Source organism: Perissodus microlepis, chromosome 5, assembly GCF_051167445.1.
Source record: "Perissodus microlepis isolate ML-2025 ecotype Zambia chromosome 5, ASM5116744v1, whole genome shotgun sequence".
In the NCBI taxonomy this organism is placed as follows: domain Eukaryota; kingdom Metazoa; phylum Chordata; class Actinopteri; order Cichliformes; family Cichlidae; genus Perissodus; species Perissodus microlepis.
Genome location: NC_140465.1, coordinates 14410225 through 14428030, shown reverse-complemented (window position 1 = coordinate 14428030; position 17806 = coordinate 14410225). Strand labels below are relative to the sequence as shown.

General features: G+C 41.7%; 1 protein-coding gene across 2 annotated transcripts; it reads right to left on the bottom strand.

The window, feature by feature from the left end:
* Nucleotides 1-105: 105 nt before the first annotated feature.
* Nucleotides 106-17356, bottom strand: per3 (period circadian clock 3). 2 transcript variants are annotated; one of them, XM_084928060.1, is made up of 22 exons: nt 17185-17356; nt 11877-12304; nt 11292-11452; nt 11067-11185; nt 10575-10773; nt 10346-10397; nt 9468-9616; nt 9221-9299; nt 9027-9133; nt 7285-7441; nt 7003-7111; nt 6563-6691; nt 6327-6435; nt 6121-6232; nt 5872-6011; nt 5588-5749; nt 5176-5427; nt 4198-5060; nt 3904-4090; nt 3467-3653; nt 1852-2002; nt 106-1768 (listed from the first exon to the last, which is right to left on the bottom strand). In XM_084928060.1, the coding sequence occupies exons 2-22, from the start codon at nt 12161-12163 to the stop codon at nt 1646-1648; spliced, it is 3834 nt and encodes a 1277-aa protein (XP_084784186.1). In that variant the 5' UTR covers nt 12164-12304; nt 17185-17356; the 3' UTR covers nt 106-1645. The 2 variants fall into 2 exon arrangements, with proteins under 2 accessions (XP_084784186.1, XP_084784185.1); XM_084928059.1 differs by having other exon boundaries at nt 5588-5752; nt 17185-17355.
* Between the last annotated feature and the right edge of the window lie 450 nt (nt 17357-17806).

The following is a 17806-nucleotide window of genomic DNA, read 5'->3' as shown; positions in this document are numbered from 1 at the left end:
GAAATTTAGGAGGAAGGTCTTCTTTAGTCAAAAAAATAAATAAAATAAAATCCAGAAGCATGAGTTTAATGTTACGTAAAAACTTGACTGACACTCATGTCGAACTGCAATTTAGGTTTTATCTCATTTATTCATTCCTTTGTGTCACAAACAGTCCCTGAATTCAAGACAAATGGCTTTTTATACACTTTGTGAAGTTCATTTTGTGTACATTTCCTATAAAATACATGATACTGTTATATACTTTCAATCTAAAAACGGTAGAAAACCACGTTGTCTTGCACTGTTGGACAAGTGTATCGAAAGAAGCAGCTCGCAGTCGGCCGGCACGCACACTTTTACACATCCACAAGCTCACCTGTGATTTAAATTCAGTACAGGAAGAAGAAAAGAAACATTCACAGAACTACAACAGGCTAGTTAGTTCTTCCCGGTCTCCCTTTCATACAAACATACATCCAATCAGGCAGACAGCTGCAGGGTATAGAAGGAAATTCATTTACTTAGTAAACACAAGATGAGCGGAAATTTGGGGCCACACTGTTTGTTTACAATTAAGAGGTAAGCTACAGGTATTACAGGGCGATGACCGGGCAGGATAGGTCGGTGGAGAAAGGACTTGCTACAGGAAGTTTTGAGTAACGGGCTAGATGTGTCTTCTAGCACCAAGTTCAATTTGAAATGATCAAAATGCGGAAAACGGCCCATTCTTATTCCCAGGACATCATACATGCTTGATGGCAATGTAGGGCTAACGCTGAGAACCCAAAAGCACAATCTTTACCTAAACTTCACCAAGAACCTTTTGGTTTCCAAAGCTTTCAAATAGGACACAAACCACAGCCTTCTAAAGCAGATATTATTACTCTGTACAAGTTACACAAAGAACATCTTGTGTTTATGTCCGTATTGCCAGAACAACAGTATATGATACCCTGGGATGAGAACGCTTTGAAGGAAACAAGCCTACGGAACAAGAGTGTAAATTCCAGTAACAACACCATATTCAAATCTGGGTGTCCTAAAACAGAAAAGCAGCAAATGTGTTTTTATCTTAGTGTCCCTCGGTGGGGGGGGGAATTAATAAAAAAAAAAAAAAAAAAAAAAAAAATCACGTCTTAATTATGTCACCGAAGGAGCTGATGTAGTACACATACTGTACATCCTGGACTCAGTGTTACTGGAGAAGAGTTTGACGTATGTTCTGATACTCTGGGCCAGCACCGTCTTCATCTTCCCAGCCAGTCACTCCTGTTCTACAGACCAGGTGTACACACAGTGCTCATGTTTATCCCAGGGCACTTTCCATATATGGTTCATAGATCTGAACAGTCTTAAATACAGCCTAAACCCCCCCTCATTAGGGGCTCTATTAACACATAAAAAGAAAAATGTAATATTCATGGTCCAATAAGAACAGCCACATTAAGCAGAGTGAAAGAAAATGCCCATCTCTCGCCTCCTCTGTTCCCTAGGGCCTGGTCCAGCCTCTGCTACCTTTATTAAACATATTAGATTTTACACTAAAGCACAGGGATCCACTCCTTCAGACTGGTCAAAAGAGATGCACGGTGAGAGTTGTTGAGGTTCCTGACAGGGCTGGCACACTGTAAACCTGATGGTGGGTGATTTCTGGTCAGAGTTCTCAAGTGTCAACCACGAGTCCGATCGGGTCGTGCTGAGGGCTCTCCAGAGGTGAGGAACTGTCAGGTGCAGTCGGGTGAGTGGGGTGGGACATGCCTGCACCTGAGCTGCAGCTCACACAACCCTGAGAGAGACAGCAACGCATTAAACACACGGTCACAGGAAACGAAAACAAAAATGTTCACAGTGAGTGATTCCTGGCGATACCTGTGTGTCTATTTCCTGTGGGATGGCGTGCTGTTTGATCCATGGATGGACTTCAGCCAGCTCCTCTCTCTGCTCTTGGCTGAACCAGGGCTGGAGGGGCTGAAGCACTCGAAGCTTCTCCCTGTCCTCCGCCAAAACCTTGTTCTGGTCCCTGCGGGGAGAGAAAGCATGAGATGATATAGGATGATGAAGAAAAGGTAAAGGGCATGAAGATGAACCGTCTCCCCCATGTGTGACAAAAGTGGTATTGCACAGGGGTGATTCTCACACCTGTGAGGGGCATATTTGTTTGGGTTTCTAAACAGTATGGCACGTCGACACACCTGAAATGTAACCTGGACATAATTTGGCTGCTCCTGTCCAATCAAAATGGGCTTTGAGGGAATGCAAAGAAGTGACCTAAGTTTATCAGAATGGAAACCAACATGATCTTTCTGCTTTTAAAGGTGGATTAAAGAGATACCACTTCCTGCTAAACTGAAGGGATTCAGTGTAGAAAAGGCGGTTCATAGTCTCTGAGGCTGATTCATGCTGCTCTGTGGTATGCTTTTGGTTTACATCTTTTCACCCATTGCTTGTCTTCTTGTTTGTGCTTTTGTAAAAAAGTTAAATAATAAAAAAGAAAACATGTATAAGGCATAAGAAGTGCATCTAACTGGTATAAATATAAATAAGCACAGTACTGTGAAGACGGCTTTGGTGTTTATTGTACTCCCGGATTAGATAATATCATTACATAATCAAATCAGCAGGTAGCCCTTTTGCTGTACCATTTGGCTTTGAATAAGCAAAGCCATCAGACAAAAAGACTAAATACCTTGCCACATTAAACAAGGTGAGACATTTAGATAAGATGACAGTGTTTGAGAATCATGAAAATGACTGCTAAAAAGAACAAAAGAAACAACACTTGCACATGTTTTTACTTTATGAGCCTCATAAAAGCCTCACCTTTAACCTTACTGCGCTTACTCAGTCAACTAGTGAGTATAATCCTCACTTTATATTGAAGATAAATGATTTCTAGTACAAAGCACCAGGTTTCAAAGGCCACTGTGAAAGTGTCACAGGGGGAAAAAAAGCACTGAACAGGCTGACATTATTTCTGGCCATGCTTGCATTAGTTACTTTTGTGCCTCTGTTACTATAAAACAGAACGCATTTGCAATTGTAAATCAAACTTGAGAGCTCGATCGCAAGTGGATTACACTGACTTCAAATCTGGCTCTAAAATGTGATTTGTGAATCCTAAAGCTTAGAAACTTGTTTGAAAAGTAGGCGGGACCCACGCTGAAAGATGTACTCTCTGTTGGCCAGACTCGATTGGAGGGACAGCTTGGAAATATCTACAGTTTATAAACGAGATGGGTGATGGGTTAAACAAATACACGTGTCTGTTAATCTTTAACTGGAACTGGATTTACATTTTCATCAGAAAGTCATCTTGCATTAAAAATTGTTTAAAAAAAAAAAAGAGCGCGGTGTTCAGAGTTCGCTCTGAAAATGACAAGAAAGACACAAAAGTAATTCCACACACAAATCTGTAATGCCAAAATAGCTTTTCTCAAGAATGCGTTTCCCTTTTATCCATTATTAATTAAGTGTATTGGTGTACCTGGTGTGGATCTGGTATGTCATCATGACATGCTCGGGCGTGTGCTGGATCATGCTCCACAGGGAGTTTTCCGACTGATTCTCGAAGGTGTGTTTGTGCTCTGCCAGGGCCTCCTGACTCTTACGAGCTTTGCGTGACGTGTCCGATGAATCGTTGCTGGCAAAGTATTTACTGCTGTTGCTGCTGCCTGTAACTCAGGGAAAAATTCATTCACATCCTTCCATCCTACTCTTAACTGAAAATGTTGTTACTCTGTTTTGCATTTGCATGGCATTCTTTTACTTGTTTGCATCATGCAGCAACATTTAGAAGCTTGGTGTACACGGACATTGGAAACTGAAAGTCAAAACTATAACAACTAGACTTATGCTTTACAAATATGGTGCAAAAAAGGCAGTTTTTGCATGAATTGCATGCATGCATATTGCCTTTCTTACCAGTGTGTGAAGTAGAGGTTCCATTGGAGCCAGATCCAGACCCCAGTGAGCCTCCAGACTCCCCTGATCCAGACCCTGAGGCATTGGAGCCAGTCCCTGACCTGGCGTCCTCCTGAAGCAGTAAGTCAAGGAGCTCGCTGGATGTTGACTGGGCATCATGGTTGCCAGACTCTCCTGCGACATCACGCTAATCATAAAAAAGATGGTCAGAAATCAGTCAGCAATTTAGAGTGAGAAAACTATCAGACCTATACTCAACCCATACCTGTTATAAAAGGTGGTAGACTGACTCACCTCATTGGCATGTTGTTCATGGAGTTTCTCGGCGTGGTTGTGCCCGGTGCTGCTCTGCCCTTCACTCGGTTTGGGCAGTTCTTCCTGCAGCAGATTGAGCTGCAGTGGAGAACTTGAGCGAGAACTAGAGAACAAAGCTGTAGGCCCAGCCGCTTCCTCTTCTTCGCCGACAGATGAACTCGCTCTGGGTGAGCAAAGTAAAAGGCCTGGGGATGTTTGAGAATGGGGACCAGGCTGGGCCTGGAACTGAGGCTGAGGGAAAGGTGCACTGACAGGGGCATACCCTGTCATAGTGATGGGTATTTGGGGAAGTATAGACTGAGCTGACTGTGGATAAATGGATGGGTAACCTGGGGTAAAAGTGGGGTAGTTGGGCAGGATGACAGCCATGACTGGAGCCATGAAAGAAGGGTTGAAGGTCTGTGTTGGAGCTATGGGTTGCAGGTTGTGAAAGTTTTGGGTATTCTGAACATTCTGAATGGTCTCCATTTGGATTTGCTGCATGCCTGGCAGGCTCTGAGTAGGTTGCATTATGTTGAAGTTGTAGCTGAGCTGGTCAGGAGGCTGGAGCCCCGTAGGAGCTGCTCCAGGGAGCTGTTGTGTCCTGGGTGATTGCTCCGGGCCAGGCTTCCCCATTACAGGAAAGAATGGCACCTGGACTGGAGATGTTTGGCTGTAGGGTGCTCCCACCTGGGGCTGGGAGGACTCTGAGGAGGGCCATGAGGAGTCAGGGACACGGCGAGCGGGTTCAGGAGGGGAGGCATAGCTGTCTGACGAACCCTGGGGTTTGGGACGCTTGTGTCTTGGCTTCCCTTTTCGAGAACGATTCCAACCTCCGGCACTCAGTGGACGCAGGTAGTCTCCTGCAGTGAATGTATAGAGATCATAGAATCTAATTAAAGTTGCACAAAAATTTGCACCAACACTTTGTCAGATTTCAAAACATCAGCTGCATTGCTAAAGAAATATTCAACAAACCTGGGTGGTGGGAGTGAGCCAAAGAGCTGTTGTCCAGCTGCAGATATGAGCTGTAAGGGCTCTGAAGGATGCGATGGCGGAATCGATCCACATATTCTTGCTCCTCCTTCTGGGTGTGAGCTGACAGCACCTCCTTGGTGAGACCAACAAACCTTCTTTCCTCTGCGGCAGGGCTTGGAGCTGGACGGACAGGGGTTGGGGCAGGATCAGCAGGCTCACTGCCCATCGGGGCATCCTCCAGTGCTGTGGCTTCTAACAGAAAAACATGGGGGGGGCAGTGTCAAAAGAAAGCACTAAATGTTTCTCTGTGTGCAAAACTCCTGAGAGAATTTTGAAATTTTACCATTAAGAGAAAAAAAAGAAGAAGCATCTGAGCAGGTCTCACTCATGATATAAGACTATGTTTATATACCTGACTCAGGCTGTGGCACGTGCACTATGGTACTGCTGTATGAACACTGGCTGGTGACCGAGACAACACTCATGGCTTTAGTAGACATGGTGATGTCTGTAAGAGGTGCCCCGACTACAGCTGGAGTTGGAGGGCTCACTGACACCTCAGTCTCCACCACGACTGCTGAAAAGTGAGAAAAAACAAATGCCAGGAGCAAAACGAGTTTATATGACAGAAACATTACAGACTTTCACCCTAAAAGTAACAGAATGCTAAGCCATGTGCTGTGTGTGGGTTTATACCATCTGAACTCTCCTGAGCTGTGTCAGTGGCTCCTGCAGGCTTGTCATCTTCTGAGGTAGAGGATGAGGAAGAAGAGGTAACCAAGGAATGAGATTCACTCTTCCGCTTGAGGGCTGGACCTGTACAGCTCTCTAAATATCTGGTTACACACAAGAAACGTGCGCAAACCAATAGGGAAAGCAGGAGTCAATATTATGACAAGGACTGAGTGCTGCAGAAAAAAAAAAGTCATGTTTATCGCCACACACCTGATGATGTTATCCACACAGTTGATTTGCTGATAGGAGGGAATGTGTGTTTGCTTCCTGCTCGCTTTGTGCTCTCTGACCTCGGCATTGGAGGCTGCAGGGGGTAGAGGAGCTGGCAAAATAAACAGCCAACATTTAAAATATCTGCCAATTTTAAAAAACACATTTTAACTGTTTTGTACTCAGTGGATGTGAAACTGCGATACCTGTGACACGTTTTCCAAGGAAAGCAATTTTGTGGTTGGAATCCAGATAAGCCTGCTGGCCCCAACTCTTCACTCTGTTTACATCAGCACAGATCTGCTGTAAAGTCATCTGGAAAACACAAACAGACGAACACAGCACCCCCCAAAAAAAGTGCATGAGTAACCATGGCAATAGATAGTTAGGCAACTGGGTGACATGTGAATTCCTGGATGATGACCTCACTGTGATGTCTTACCGGTTCCCGGTGTGAGTCCTCCCATACGTTACCATTGCTGTCACTTGAAGATGCAATGCTGATGTAGTGCTCGTGAGAGCCGTTGCTGCCTAAACTACCGTAACCACTGGAGCCATTGTTGTGAACGGGCTGTAAAGAAGAGACACAAGGAAGAACAGATTAATGCTGCTCTTTAACAGATTAAACAGATATAAATGCTTCTTTTTTCAGCCTGTGTACAGCAACCAAAAAGCAAAAACCACACATACTACAACTCCAACCCATTTAGTATGAATCATTTTTTATTTTTTCCTTTTTCTGACAGGACTGAAACATGATCAGCTTTTATATGTTATTACGCTGATACCAGCATGATACCAGCACCTTTGTTGCATTACAGCAACAAAGGATTTAAAGTGAGTGCTTTCTGGAATTCATTTATTCAGCAATGACATATTCACCTGTAGGAAAAGCTTATAGATCTTTGCCTGAAGATCTTTTATTTCCTCGTGAGTTACTGGAACAAACTCCTTTGCTTTAGCAGCAAACACATCCTCATTCAGAGGACTCCTGTAGGCAAAGGCAGTAAACAGAGTGATGTTATCTTTGTTACTGCGTCATTCATGTAATCGCACACTGTTTTCACAGAAACCCAGGGGGATTACACAACAGACACCAAACTCTACACCTCAGCACACATTTTTGTCGTCTTGGGGTTTAGATTTTATGCTTATGGAACTTACGTCCTGACTTTGTGGCGCCCGATGATGAAGGCCACCTTCCGGCTCCATGGGTTGATGAAGCTGGACCAGCTGGTGTCCAAGGTGATGTAGTCTCCATTCTGACAGTGCAGACGCACGGGAGAATGTTCAAATGGAGGCTGGCCCGCATGCTTCAAGACTAAGCAAGGCATGAAGAATAAATAAATAAATAAATAAATAAAATGTATGACAAAAATACAGTCACGGTAAAAAGAAATTACTGTCAATTCTAAAGATTTGTATTAGGACATAATAATAAAAATATTATAATATTTAAACTGTTTCATTATTTATTTAGTACTAAAATAAGCCAAAAACGCTGAAGCAGTGTGTTAAAAACTAAATATATCCCATGATTCAATAGCTTTTAGAGCCACCTTTAGCAACAATAACTTGAAGTAATAATTTTCTGTATGATGTGAGAAACTTTATCAGTCTCTCAAATCATTGTGGAGGAATTCTGACCCACTCCTCTTTCCAGTGTTGCTTCACTTCGTTGAGGTTTGTGGTATTTGTTTATGTATAACTCTTAACCAAGGGAAAGCATTTCAGTCAGGTTGAGGTCTGGACAATTGCAACACACTGATTCTTTTCTTTTTCAGACAGGCTGTTGTAGTTATTCTGCTTACACGTGCCCTCACAAATGACTGTAGAATACATTGCAGTCCATTAACTCCTCTGCATACCGAAGTGTCCAGGTCCTGTGGCTGCAACACAAGCTTAAGTGATCACCCCCACCCGGCCCCATTACCGTGCTTTACAGTTTGTATGAGGCGTTTGTGCTGATATGCTCTGTTCATGCCATCCAAACATGGCGTTGTGCATTATGGCCAAACACCTCAATTTTTGGTCTCATTTGTCCCAAGGAGTCCTGTGGTTTGTTCTATTCTTCAAACCTAAACTGTGCTACGTTGTTCTTTTTAGAGGGAAGAAGCATTCTCCTGGCAACCCAACTAAAAAAGCCATACTTGTTCAGTCTTTTTCTAATTGTCCTGTCATGAACTTTAACATTTAAAATGCTAACTGAGGCCTGTGGAGTCTGGGAAGTTCACTCCTGGAAAGACTGGCAAATGTTTGGAATGTTTTCCACTTGAATGTGAATAGTATTTCACACTGCAGAATGATGGAATTCCAATTGCTTGGAAAAAGGCTAATAATCCTTCTTTAAGATCACTGCTGATGTCATTTCTCCTCTGCATTATGTTAACAGATATGTTAACAATCCAGACCACCAAACTGCCCAAATATCTGCTTCCATAGAGGTGCTCACATTTGCTGATGATCACTTGATCAAGAGCAGCACCCTGGTTTCTACTTATTCTCTCAACTACAGTACTATGGAAGAAGTAAGAGCACTTAGTTTTTCAAACACTGCTTTTGCATTTTTCCCTAATTTTTGTTAATTATGACATAGTGTATTATTTAACTTGCTGTTGATCACCTCAGGTTGATCTTTGTCTAATTAATTAATTAATTTTTATTATGTGATGAAAGGTAAAATCTTATAATTTCAAAGCGTGTGTAAATGCTTAGGATAAACACCTTGCTTTGGTTGATTAATTTACTACTACAAGCTATTTTATTATTTGTCTGGCATGTTGTACAGTATAATGAAAAAGAGAATATCTATCCATTTAAATATACAATTTGAGTCAGCTCATTGAAATGCAGAGTTTTCTTATCAGCAGACTAAACTTTTGCACTCATCCTCCCCACAAACTCACCTTTCCGGTGCATGGCTAGCATGAGGGGGCGGTCCTCTGGGTGAATGCAAGTCAGCAACGACGTGCCTATCAGATCCTGAGGAAGGTATCCAAGCAAAGGCACGGCCCTGTGAACAGTCACCATAAAAATCAGCTCTTTTCATACACTGCCATTAATTTTCAAAGCTTGGGACTGGAAATTTGTGTGTATTGACCTGTCATCAACTTCCAGAAACACACAACCAGGGGAGTGTGTTGTGGTAAAAATGCGCTTGTCCATGGGAATCCGAGGTGCTGCATACACAAATCATATAAACACCAGTGCAAAACATGAATAAACAGTGGTTATAAGTTATAACCAGAAGAGTTTCTCAGAAAGTGTTTGGGGTTATTATAGATAAAACTGCATTGACCTATCAGAGCATCAAAGCTGCATGTTAAAAGACAAACATGGTATCATACCTTCATATCCAGAGATGATGCGTTCAGCCAGTGCCAGGCAGCACGGCTCCTCCTCCTCCCCACTGCTCCCAGATCCCTGCACCTTCAGCTGGTAGGGTGTTATCCGAAATGGGTTGTAACGCATCTCGCCCTCACGATCCTTCCCACCCCTAAAACACACAAAACACAAAAATCATATCCAAATTTATTGTGATCAAAGATGAAAACAGGAAATGTTACCTGCACCAGTTTCAAACCCTAAAATAAAGATCTAATGAAAAATGAAAACAATTACTTCAAATTTCAATATCTATTGGTACAAGTTGATGACAGCTAATTTAATTCTTGTAAGAATGTGTGAAATGAATATTTTCTATGGCTATGGAGGTACTTTCAGTCACAAGAGCTGATGGATAATCATGTTTGATTTGGCACACATTTTACACCAGAAGCCCCTCCTAACACAACCCTCATATTTATCCAGGCGTGTCTCCTCCTGGTCTCAGACTGGGAATCTTTTGCACATAAAATGAATGTGTTAACCACTACACCGTGGACCGAGCACAGTTTCTACAGACACATTCATTAAAAAGCATGTATTGATGGAATTCCTTATAGAGGAAGAGTTTACAATCAGAACGAAACTTCATTACACCCTGCAGGAAATTTTGTAACAGTTGCATAAGCTTGTAGAAGTTACACAATTCTAATAATAAAAAAACAACAATCATAATTTAAAAACCCTGAAATTACTGCAGTTTATAGTCTGGATACACAAGGGCAACATCAGATGTAGGGTTTAATGGAATTTAGCTCATATATTTTATTAAATGTGCATTTAAAAAAAATAATTATTGTTTAAGGAATTAAGGGATATGAAGAAAAAAAAAAGTACTGACCTGATTCGGCAGAAGAAGGACTTGACCTGGGCACAATCAAACAAAACGCCGGCTACAGAGAAAAAGAAGTGAGAGAAGTCAGTTAGCCATATTCTCTTTCATTATTTCTGTTAAATACCCACTGAGACACTAGCATGTGCAAACTAACTTAAAAAACAAAAACAAAACTGTGCCGTCCCTGTGCCGTATTTTATTTATTTAATCTAAATAAATAAATAAAATACAGCACCTGTGTGCGAGTTGCTCCAAGGTGGCAAATGGGGTTGCGCAGTGTGTGAATAGAAGACGTTGACATCTTGGTGGAAGAGCAGCTCCACAAATTTGGCGGACTCCAGAAACTTCCTCTTGCAGCACAGGATGCTGGGAGCCTGCTCAGACGCGTAGAGGACGCGGCCGCTGGCCAGGGAGAAAACCACCACGAAGGAATCCTACAAACAGGTAAAGAGATGTACGCACCCAGAAAAACATGCACAAGCAAGCAAAGTCACAGACACACACAAAAGCAATAAACACACATACACTCACACACCCGCTCAGGAGTGAGGCAAAATAAATGTACATATGCATGTGTATTTGCATCTTTAAGACTGCCTCAAAACAGGATTTCAAAACAGCTCTAAACAAATGCTTAGTGGGTCCTAAGACATCTTCAGTGATGCATTAAAAAAGGGACAATACCATCAGAACCTGTGACCTGTGCATCTAAGTTTGATGTGCATACCGTATTTTTAAGGGTGTGTTCTGAGGTGACTCTCTCCAGCTCTTCCAGGGTGCAAACAGTGGCATTTCTCCGCTCGTCCTGCCCATTTTGCATGAGCAGTTTATAGTATTCACTATTAGCTACAGGTGACAAACCAAGGCACACAAACAGTATCAGTATTTGGAGAAAAATAAATAGTGTTTTCTTAAGATTCTACATGGACTCTTCTGCATTTAGTCAGGTTACCTTGCACTTGTTTGACACAGTTGAGCGCGTAATGTAAGGCCTCCACAGTGCTGGCTTTGCTGCGGCTGCGTTTGTCTGATGGAAGCCTCTTTTTCATCTCAGCCACTGCATTCATCACCTCTCTGTGGTCCTGCCCTTTGCCAGCCTCTGCATGCTCGCTGCTACATACGCACAGAAACAGCATAAAAAGATAAGTATTTCTCACAGTTACTTAAGTAGTTAAGATTCACTCTGTCGGACATAGTTAGCATTTTTGTCACCATTATACCATGAATAGATCATAGCACAGACGCAGAACTTCAGGATCAGTTGGTAAAAAGCATCTTTCCAGTTTATTTTGGGAAACTCTGGCTTGTTTTCTTCTATGCCAAAATTCTTGCAATGCTGCAAGAAAGTTAAAACCCTGGCTGTTGTCACAGTGTGCTGTACTCCACTTGTCAGAGCCACATGCTAACAGTGTAGCAATAGTAATAGATAAAAAGCTCTCACGTGCTGTTGTGGATCTTTGCAGAAATTAGGGTCAGAAAGGCACCATAGAAAGTCCCCAAAAAAGGCTAAATGGTGAGAGCACATGGAGTTAAATACCTCTTAGCTGAAACTGAGGTGGATCCCGAAGCGCTCCCAGGGCTGTGATTGGTTGATGAACACAGGTCGTGTGAACCACTCGCCATTTCTTCATCTTCCTGTCCCACCTCTCCACCTGAAACTCCACTTTCTTCACCCCCGAGGTGCTTGGACGTTTCCCTGCCGTTCTGCTTCCCGGACAACTCCTGCTCCACCTCTCCACCGTTCGCTGTGGCTGACGGCAATGCAGGCTCCTCCCCATGTAGTCCGCTGTCACCTCCTGGCATCACCACACTTTGGTCACACATCAATTATTTTTCTTTCCAGTTACAATAGTCGGTAAGGGTCTTCATATGTTCAACCAAAGGGAATGGGTTCCATGTGGTAACAATGAATTGACTTTCATTCAGTCAGTGCTGAATGTTGGATGAAGTGGTCTGTTTTTTCCACTGCAAACAGAAGAAAATAAACAAAAAGCCTGAGTTTAGTTATTATTGCATAGAAGGCATATGGAACAAATTTCCCACGTGTGGGACTAATCAAGTTTTATGTTATGCCAGAGGCAAGATTTAGGAAAATCAGTACAGGTAGTAGGGCTCTGCGATATGACCAAAATCTCATATCCCGATATAAGAATTCTATCGTCCCGATAACGATATAAATCACAAAAATTTAACATTTTCTGTAAATTCTGTGAATCTCGGGCAGCTCGTCTTGCGGGAAGTGTTTCCAGCTGCGCGTCATGTAGCTGGAGTCGAGTGTTTTAACCGATGCATGAAACTATACATTTTTAGACATAAGTTGTAAAGGCCGCCGTTTTCTTTGTGAGTATTTATTACACGGCGTGCTGCCGGGAAAAGCCTGTTCTAACGTTTGAGTCTAAGGTCTATTTTTTAGCACCTGGCGGCTCTTTTTTACTTCTCATCCGTAAATACTCTGCATACTCTTTCACGTGATTCAGTTTATTTTGAAAAGTCTCAACAGGATCTTGAGCTTTATTGTGAAAGGTTTATGTGGAACATAAACAAGCGGACACGCGATGCTGTTACCGTCATTGTTGCTAACCACAACGCATAAAAACAGGCTCTTGTCCGTCCGTAGTGTGGTTATATAAAATATAAGAGAAAGAGAGAACTTTACGAAATTAATATAGCCACTACAGTGACCATCAAAACGATGAAAAAAATATTGCCATAAACAGTTTATTTTGCGACACCACGAAACAAACAATAGCGTAAAATGAAACGATAGACGTTTTTATATTGTCATCCGATATATATCGTTATATCGAACAGCCCTAACAGGTAGTACAACAGAAACACTGAACTATATCAAAGCAGCTGTCTCTCAGTTAGGGCTGGGCTATATCATACCGTTCACGGTAATACCGGTGTAATGTTGAGCAACGATAAGAAAATGAAATATCGCGATAGAATATGGGTAAAACGCGCATGCGCAGTGCCTTTGTTTACATACGCACATGGCGGTGACGCAGAATGAGAAGAGTGAAAGCGGATCGTTAACTGAAACGGATGAACCAGAATTGGTTTGTAAAAATGCTGCAACTTCAGTGGTGTGGAACTGGTTTGGCTTTCATCCGTCAGATACACAACAAAGCACTATTTTTGGTAGCGCATGCTAGCGGGCCGTCGTTATTACCGTGTTTTTTGGAAAACACGGCACACTTAAAATCAATCCTTTGATTTTTCTGAAAATCGACAGTGTCCCTTATAATCCCGTGGGCCTTATGTATGAATTCTGGTTGTGTTTACTGACCTCTAATTGATTTTATGTGGTACAAATGTTTCAGTACGACTTTGCTAAGCTACGAACCCGCACCGCTTGATGGATTGTCGGAGCATTACGGCTATCGTAGGCAGGTGCCTCGCGGAGTGATACGTACTGTGCTTCAGCACAATATTACCGTACTGTGTGTGTATAACCTCTTTTTAAGTTTTGTGGATATTATACATGGTTATGCTCAGGATATGTCAGCCAATTTCCCCTGGAAATGCCTTTTGGTTAAACTGTCAGCAAGGAATTTGCATTTGCACTGTTAATTTTTTATATAACTTTAATGCACTTAAAAAAGCTGCTTGTTTAAGTGAAAATACATTGATGGGGTTTTTTGCACTAATAAAGTTGAGGAGTTGTAAAGCATTTTGTCTAGTGTCAATTATATCGTCAGTTATATCGTTATCACAAATTTTCAAATATATATCGTGATAAATATTTTTGGTCATATCGCCCTGCTCTACTCTCAGTCGTGTAGACTCTCAATAAACACGTCCATCAATGTCTCATCAGGCAAGACGTGATAACATTTTTACCAAACTAAAATAAACGCCAAATATATATATATAAGTTTTCCAAGTTCACTTAGTTTTTTATTTTCAAAAGTCTTGTTGTTATTTTCTTTTTGGTACATGTTTTTTTCCACATCTAGTTTCAGTTTGTAGCTTAGTTTAAGTAAACTGTAGTAAACTTAATCTCATTTATGAGGAGCCAACTCTAAAACTGTATCTTACACCTTACAAATTGAAAACATTCATGTTTAAACAGCGAAACTAAAGCGTTATTGTTGCAGATCTCAGCTGGCTTGGTCTCTGACCACCAATGACACTGAGGATCCTGTTCTTGCATTACTCCCACAAACACATCCTTGTGTTAGTATTTCATTTCAGATTTAGCCAGTGAAAACATATTTTTTAATAAAGTGTTGTGCAGTGACAGATCTTTTCTCTTACATTTTTCAACAGCACTTCTTGTTAAAGTGTGACTTTTTGGAAAAACTTTAACACTTCTGTAGGTAATCATTAAGTCAACCTACCTAATAAGCAACTGCTCATACTCCTACAGACAGATCATGCATGACACCTTAAAGGCCAATGCGACCTGGAAACAGATAATCTTCAGCATGGCAAAATTCACGGTTGGCAATCATGAAAGTTGGGAATCTTGCCAGTGAACTTTTTCTCAAATAAGTGGCAAAATGTATTTCCAAAGATATTAACAGCATATGCAGAGAATCATCCCCAGTTGGAATCCCCATCCACCTCACATTCAATTCCTCTGCTTGTAGGATCATCCAATCATAAGCAAGTTGCTTTAAAGGGAGGGTTTCCTCCAATGAGAGGTAAAACAGCATGAGTCAAGGAGAATAAACTGAGGGCCTGAGGATTATGGTGAATTACAAATTTTAGAAAGCTACTACTAGCCTACAGTCCTAGAATAAAAATATAGAGCTAGAAATATATTCACATGTCCACTTTAAACTTGGGGCATGGGTGATGTGCCAAAGGCTTTAAAATTGGAAGCAAACACTTGTCTTCTTTTGAAAGTACGAGCATGTTATTGCCAAACATAAACAAGTAAAAAATGTTCTGTGCAAATGTGAACAAACACAATCTGCCATGTTATTTAATACTACTCAGCTGTCTGGCCATAAAACTGACTCACTGCTTTCTGACTCTCTCCCAGCATCTGCGATTTATGCACATCTCATCCATCAATACTGCCAAGACCAGGTAAGGCTCTGCCAGATATAATAATGTGATACTGGGTTACATAATAGCTGTTACTAATTATGCATTTACATTTTTTGCAATCCCTGCAAACGCAGGTTTTTAAAAAAAATCAAACCCTGTGATTCTATAGGCTGTTTTATCCAATATTTTCATCAGAGTCATCAGAGGAAATCGCTTGTCTTCCAGCCATCTTGGGCGAGTTTTTTTCTCTATGGTATTGGTATAATTAAACAAACTCCAGCTGCCACCACATCCATATGGCACTGAGACCAGACACTGAGAATAAAGACAGAGGGACAGAAACTGAGAAGCAAAAGCAGGAGGGAGTGAAAATACCCTGCATCGTTCATCAGGTCTTCATAGGAGGATTACATAACTGATTTGCTCAATTCAGAATGCATAAAACATTATGCTATTGAGATATTATACATGTACTGACGTGCACAACACACAATGCGTGATTGTAGTTGCATACATAGGATGCTGTGGTCCTTTCTCACTTATGCAGCACAACAACACACTTGACCTAGGCTGTTGCTCTGTACTTGAACCTGCATGCACACTGCAACACAGCTCAACACCATCACAGACTGCTTCCAGAAGTCACCTAAAAAGCTAAGATAAGCTATTGCACAAGCAAAACTGAAAGTCAACATTATTACCTGTTTTACAGGCTTTTTTTTTTTTTAATTTATTGTTAACGTTCAGCAGAAGCCTACAACTTACTCCCCCTCACCATATGAACCCAGTGACCCAAGTAAGTCCAGAGGCCACCTCACAATGCTTGAAGGAGTGACAGCAACTCCACTCCGGTGGAAGCTATAGCACCACACCTGACTTGCCACTGGGCAGCTTCTAGTTTCAGTGAAGTCCCCTACCCAGAGTTATTACATAGCGCTTTATCTATCAAGACCTCTCATGTACATTTTTAAAATTTCTATTTTATTTTTATTTAGTTCTTTTTCAATAATTTCCCATTAGTTTATTTTCAGTTTGTTTGGGGTTTTTTTGTGTGCCAGGTTTAGCTGGGTTGCTGTAATATACTGGGTATTTATCAGGGGCAATATCCGCAGTGTGTATAAAACCTGCACTGTCTATGGAAGTATCAGAAAGGTTCAGACAGTAAAATACAAACACAGCATTTAGTGAGGGCAATTAACTCCCACTCATGTAATCATGCCAATCTCAATAATCATATGCACCCATGCCTCATCATGCCTGCTGTGTAAGCACATCTGGACAAAGCGAAAAAGCTAAAACTTAATGTAGTTTAGTGTTAAGACCTTTTAACCGCCGTGAGAGTTCGGGTTGCTTGGTGAAAACAGCGCCCCCTACAGTAACTGGATACGAAGGTCGCAATAACGTAATAAACTGATAGCCTGTTAGCTACTGTATTAGCAAGTATAATAGGTTGCTTTTTAAGTAATGCACCGTATGCAAATCTGAGCAACAAAAGCTTTAGTTTGTTACCAACTTGCCAGCCAACACAGCACAACCCGTGAGCTCCAGCCCCCTGACTTACGGCAGACGTTATACAGCTAACATGAGCAACACACACTGCTTACACCACTGCTTACAGTCAAGTCAGCATTCACTCCTTGGAGAAGCAAAAAGCCCAAACCACAATAATACACATTCGCAACGACTTTAGAGCACACAAAAAAGGCAATGATTCAATTTCACATGTTTACATCCACTGTTGTGTCTAGCTGAAGCCGTGCGTCAGGTGGTTAGCTAGTTTATCGAGAAAGCTAACTCACCAATGACGCCCCCAATTTTTCGTCTTTTGGTGGAATATTTACCTTTCCCGCTCCACGCGTGTCTTGGCTCAAGATTAAAAAGTTACGAGTCTCCTTAATTGATCACCGGACCGCATCAGAAAGTATTTTGTTTCAGTTATATCTCAGTCACGTAGCTACGTCGTCATCCATCCCAGAGCGGTGGACACATTTGTGCAACGTGAGCCCGGCATAGCATAACCACGCCCATTAAGCGATGATTGGGCAGGTGGGTTTTACATGTATTATTGGATTGGATAGCAAACCAGATGTAGGCGTGTCTGCCGCGGCATGTCTGTTGTTTGGCTTGCTGGCGATTCACGTGGATTCCCATGTTACACAACCGAGAAACAACAAGCCTGAAGCAGACTGAGCGAGCACTGACAACACCAGCCCGCTGCGTCCTCGCCCCTACCGCTAAATGAATGAACAGAGTCGTTGCATGGTCCAGCTGCTGCAGTGCACGTAGCAGGGAGTTTGGACATTTGACTTATTTTTGTTTGGTTAAATTGTCAGTTATTGAACATCATCTTAATTAAGTCTCTTACGTAAAAAAATAAAACATAAAAATTACAAGAAAATGGGAGCTATCAGTAATTTTAATAGATTTTGTCATTAAGCAAATGAAAAGGAAGGCAAAGAATGC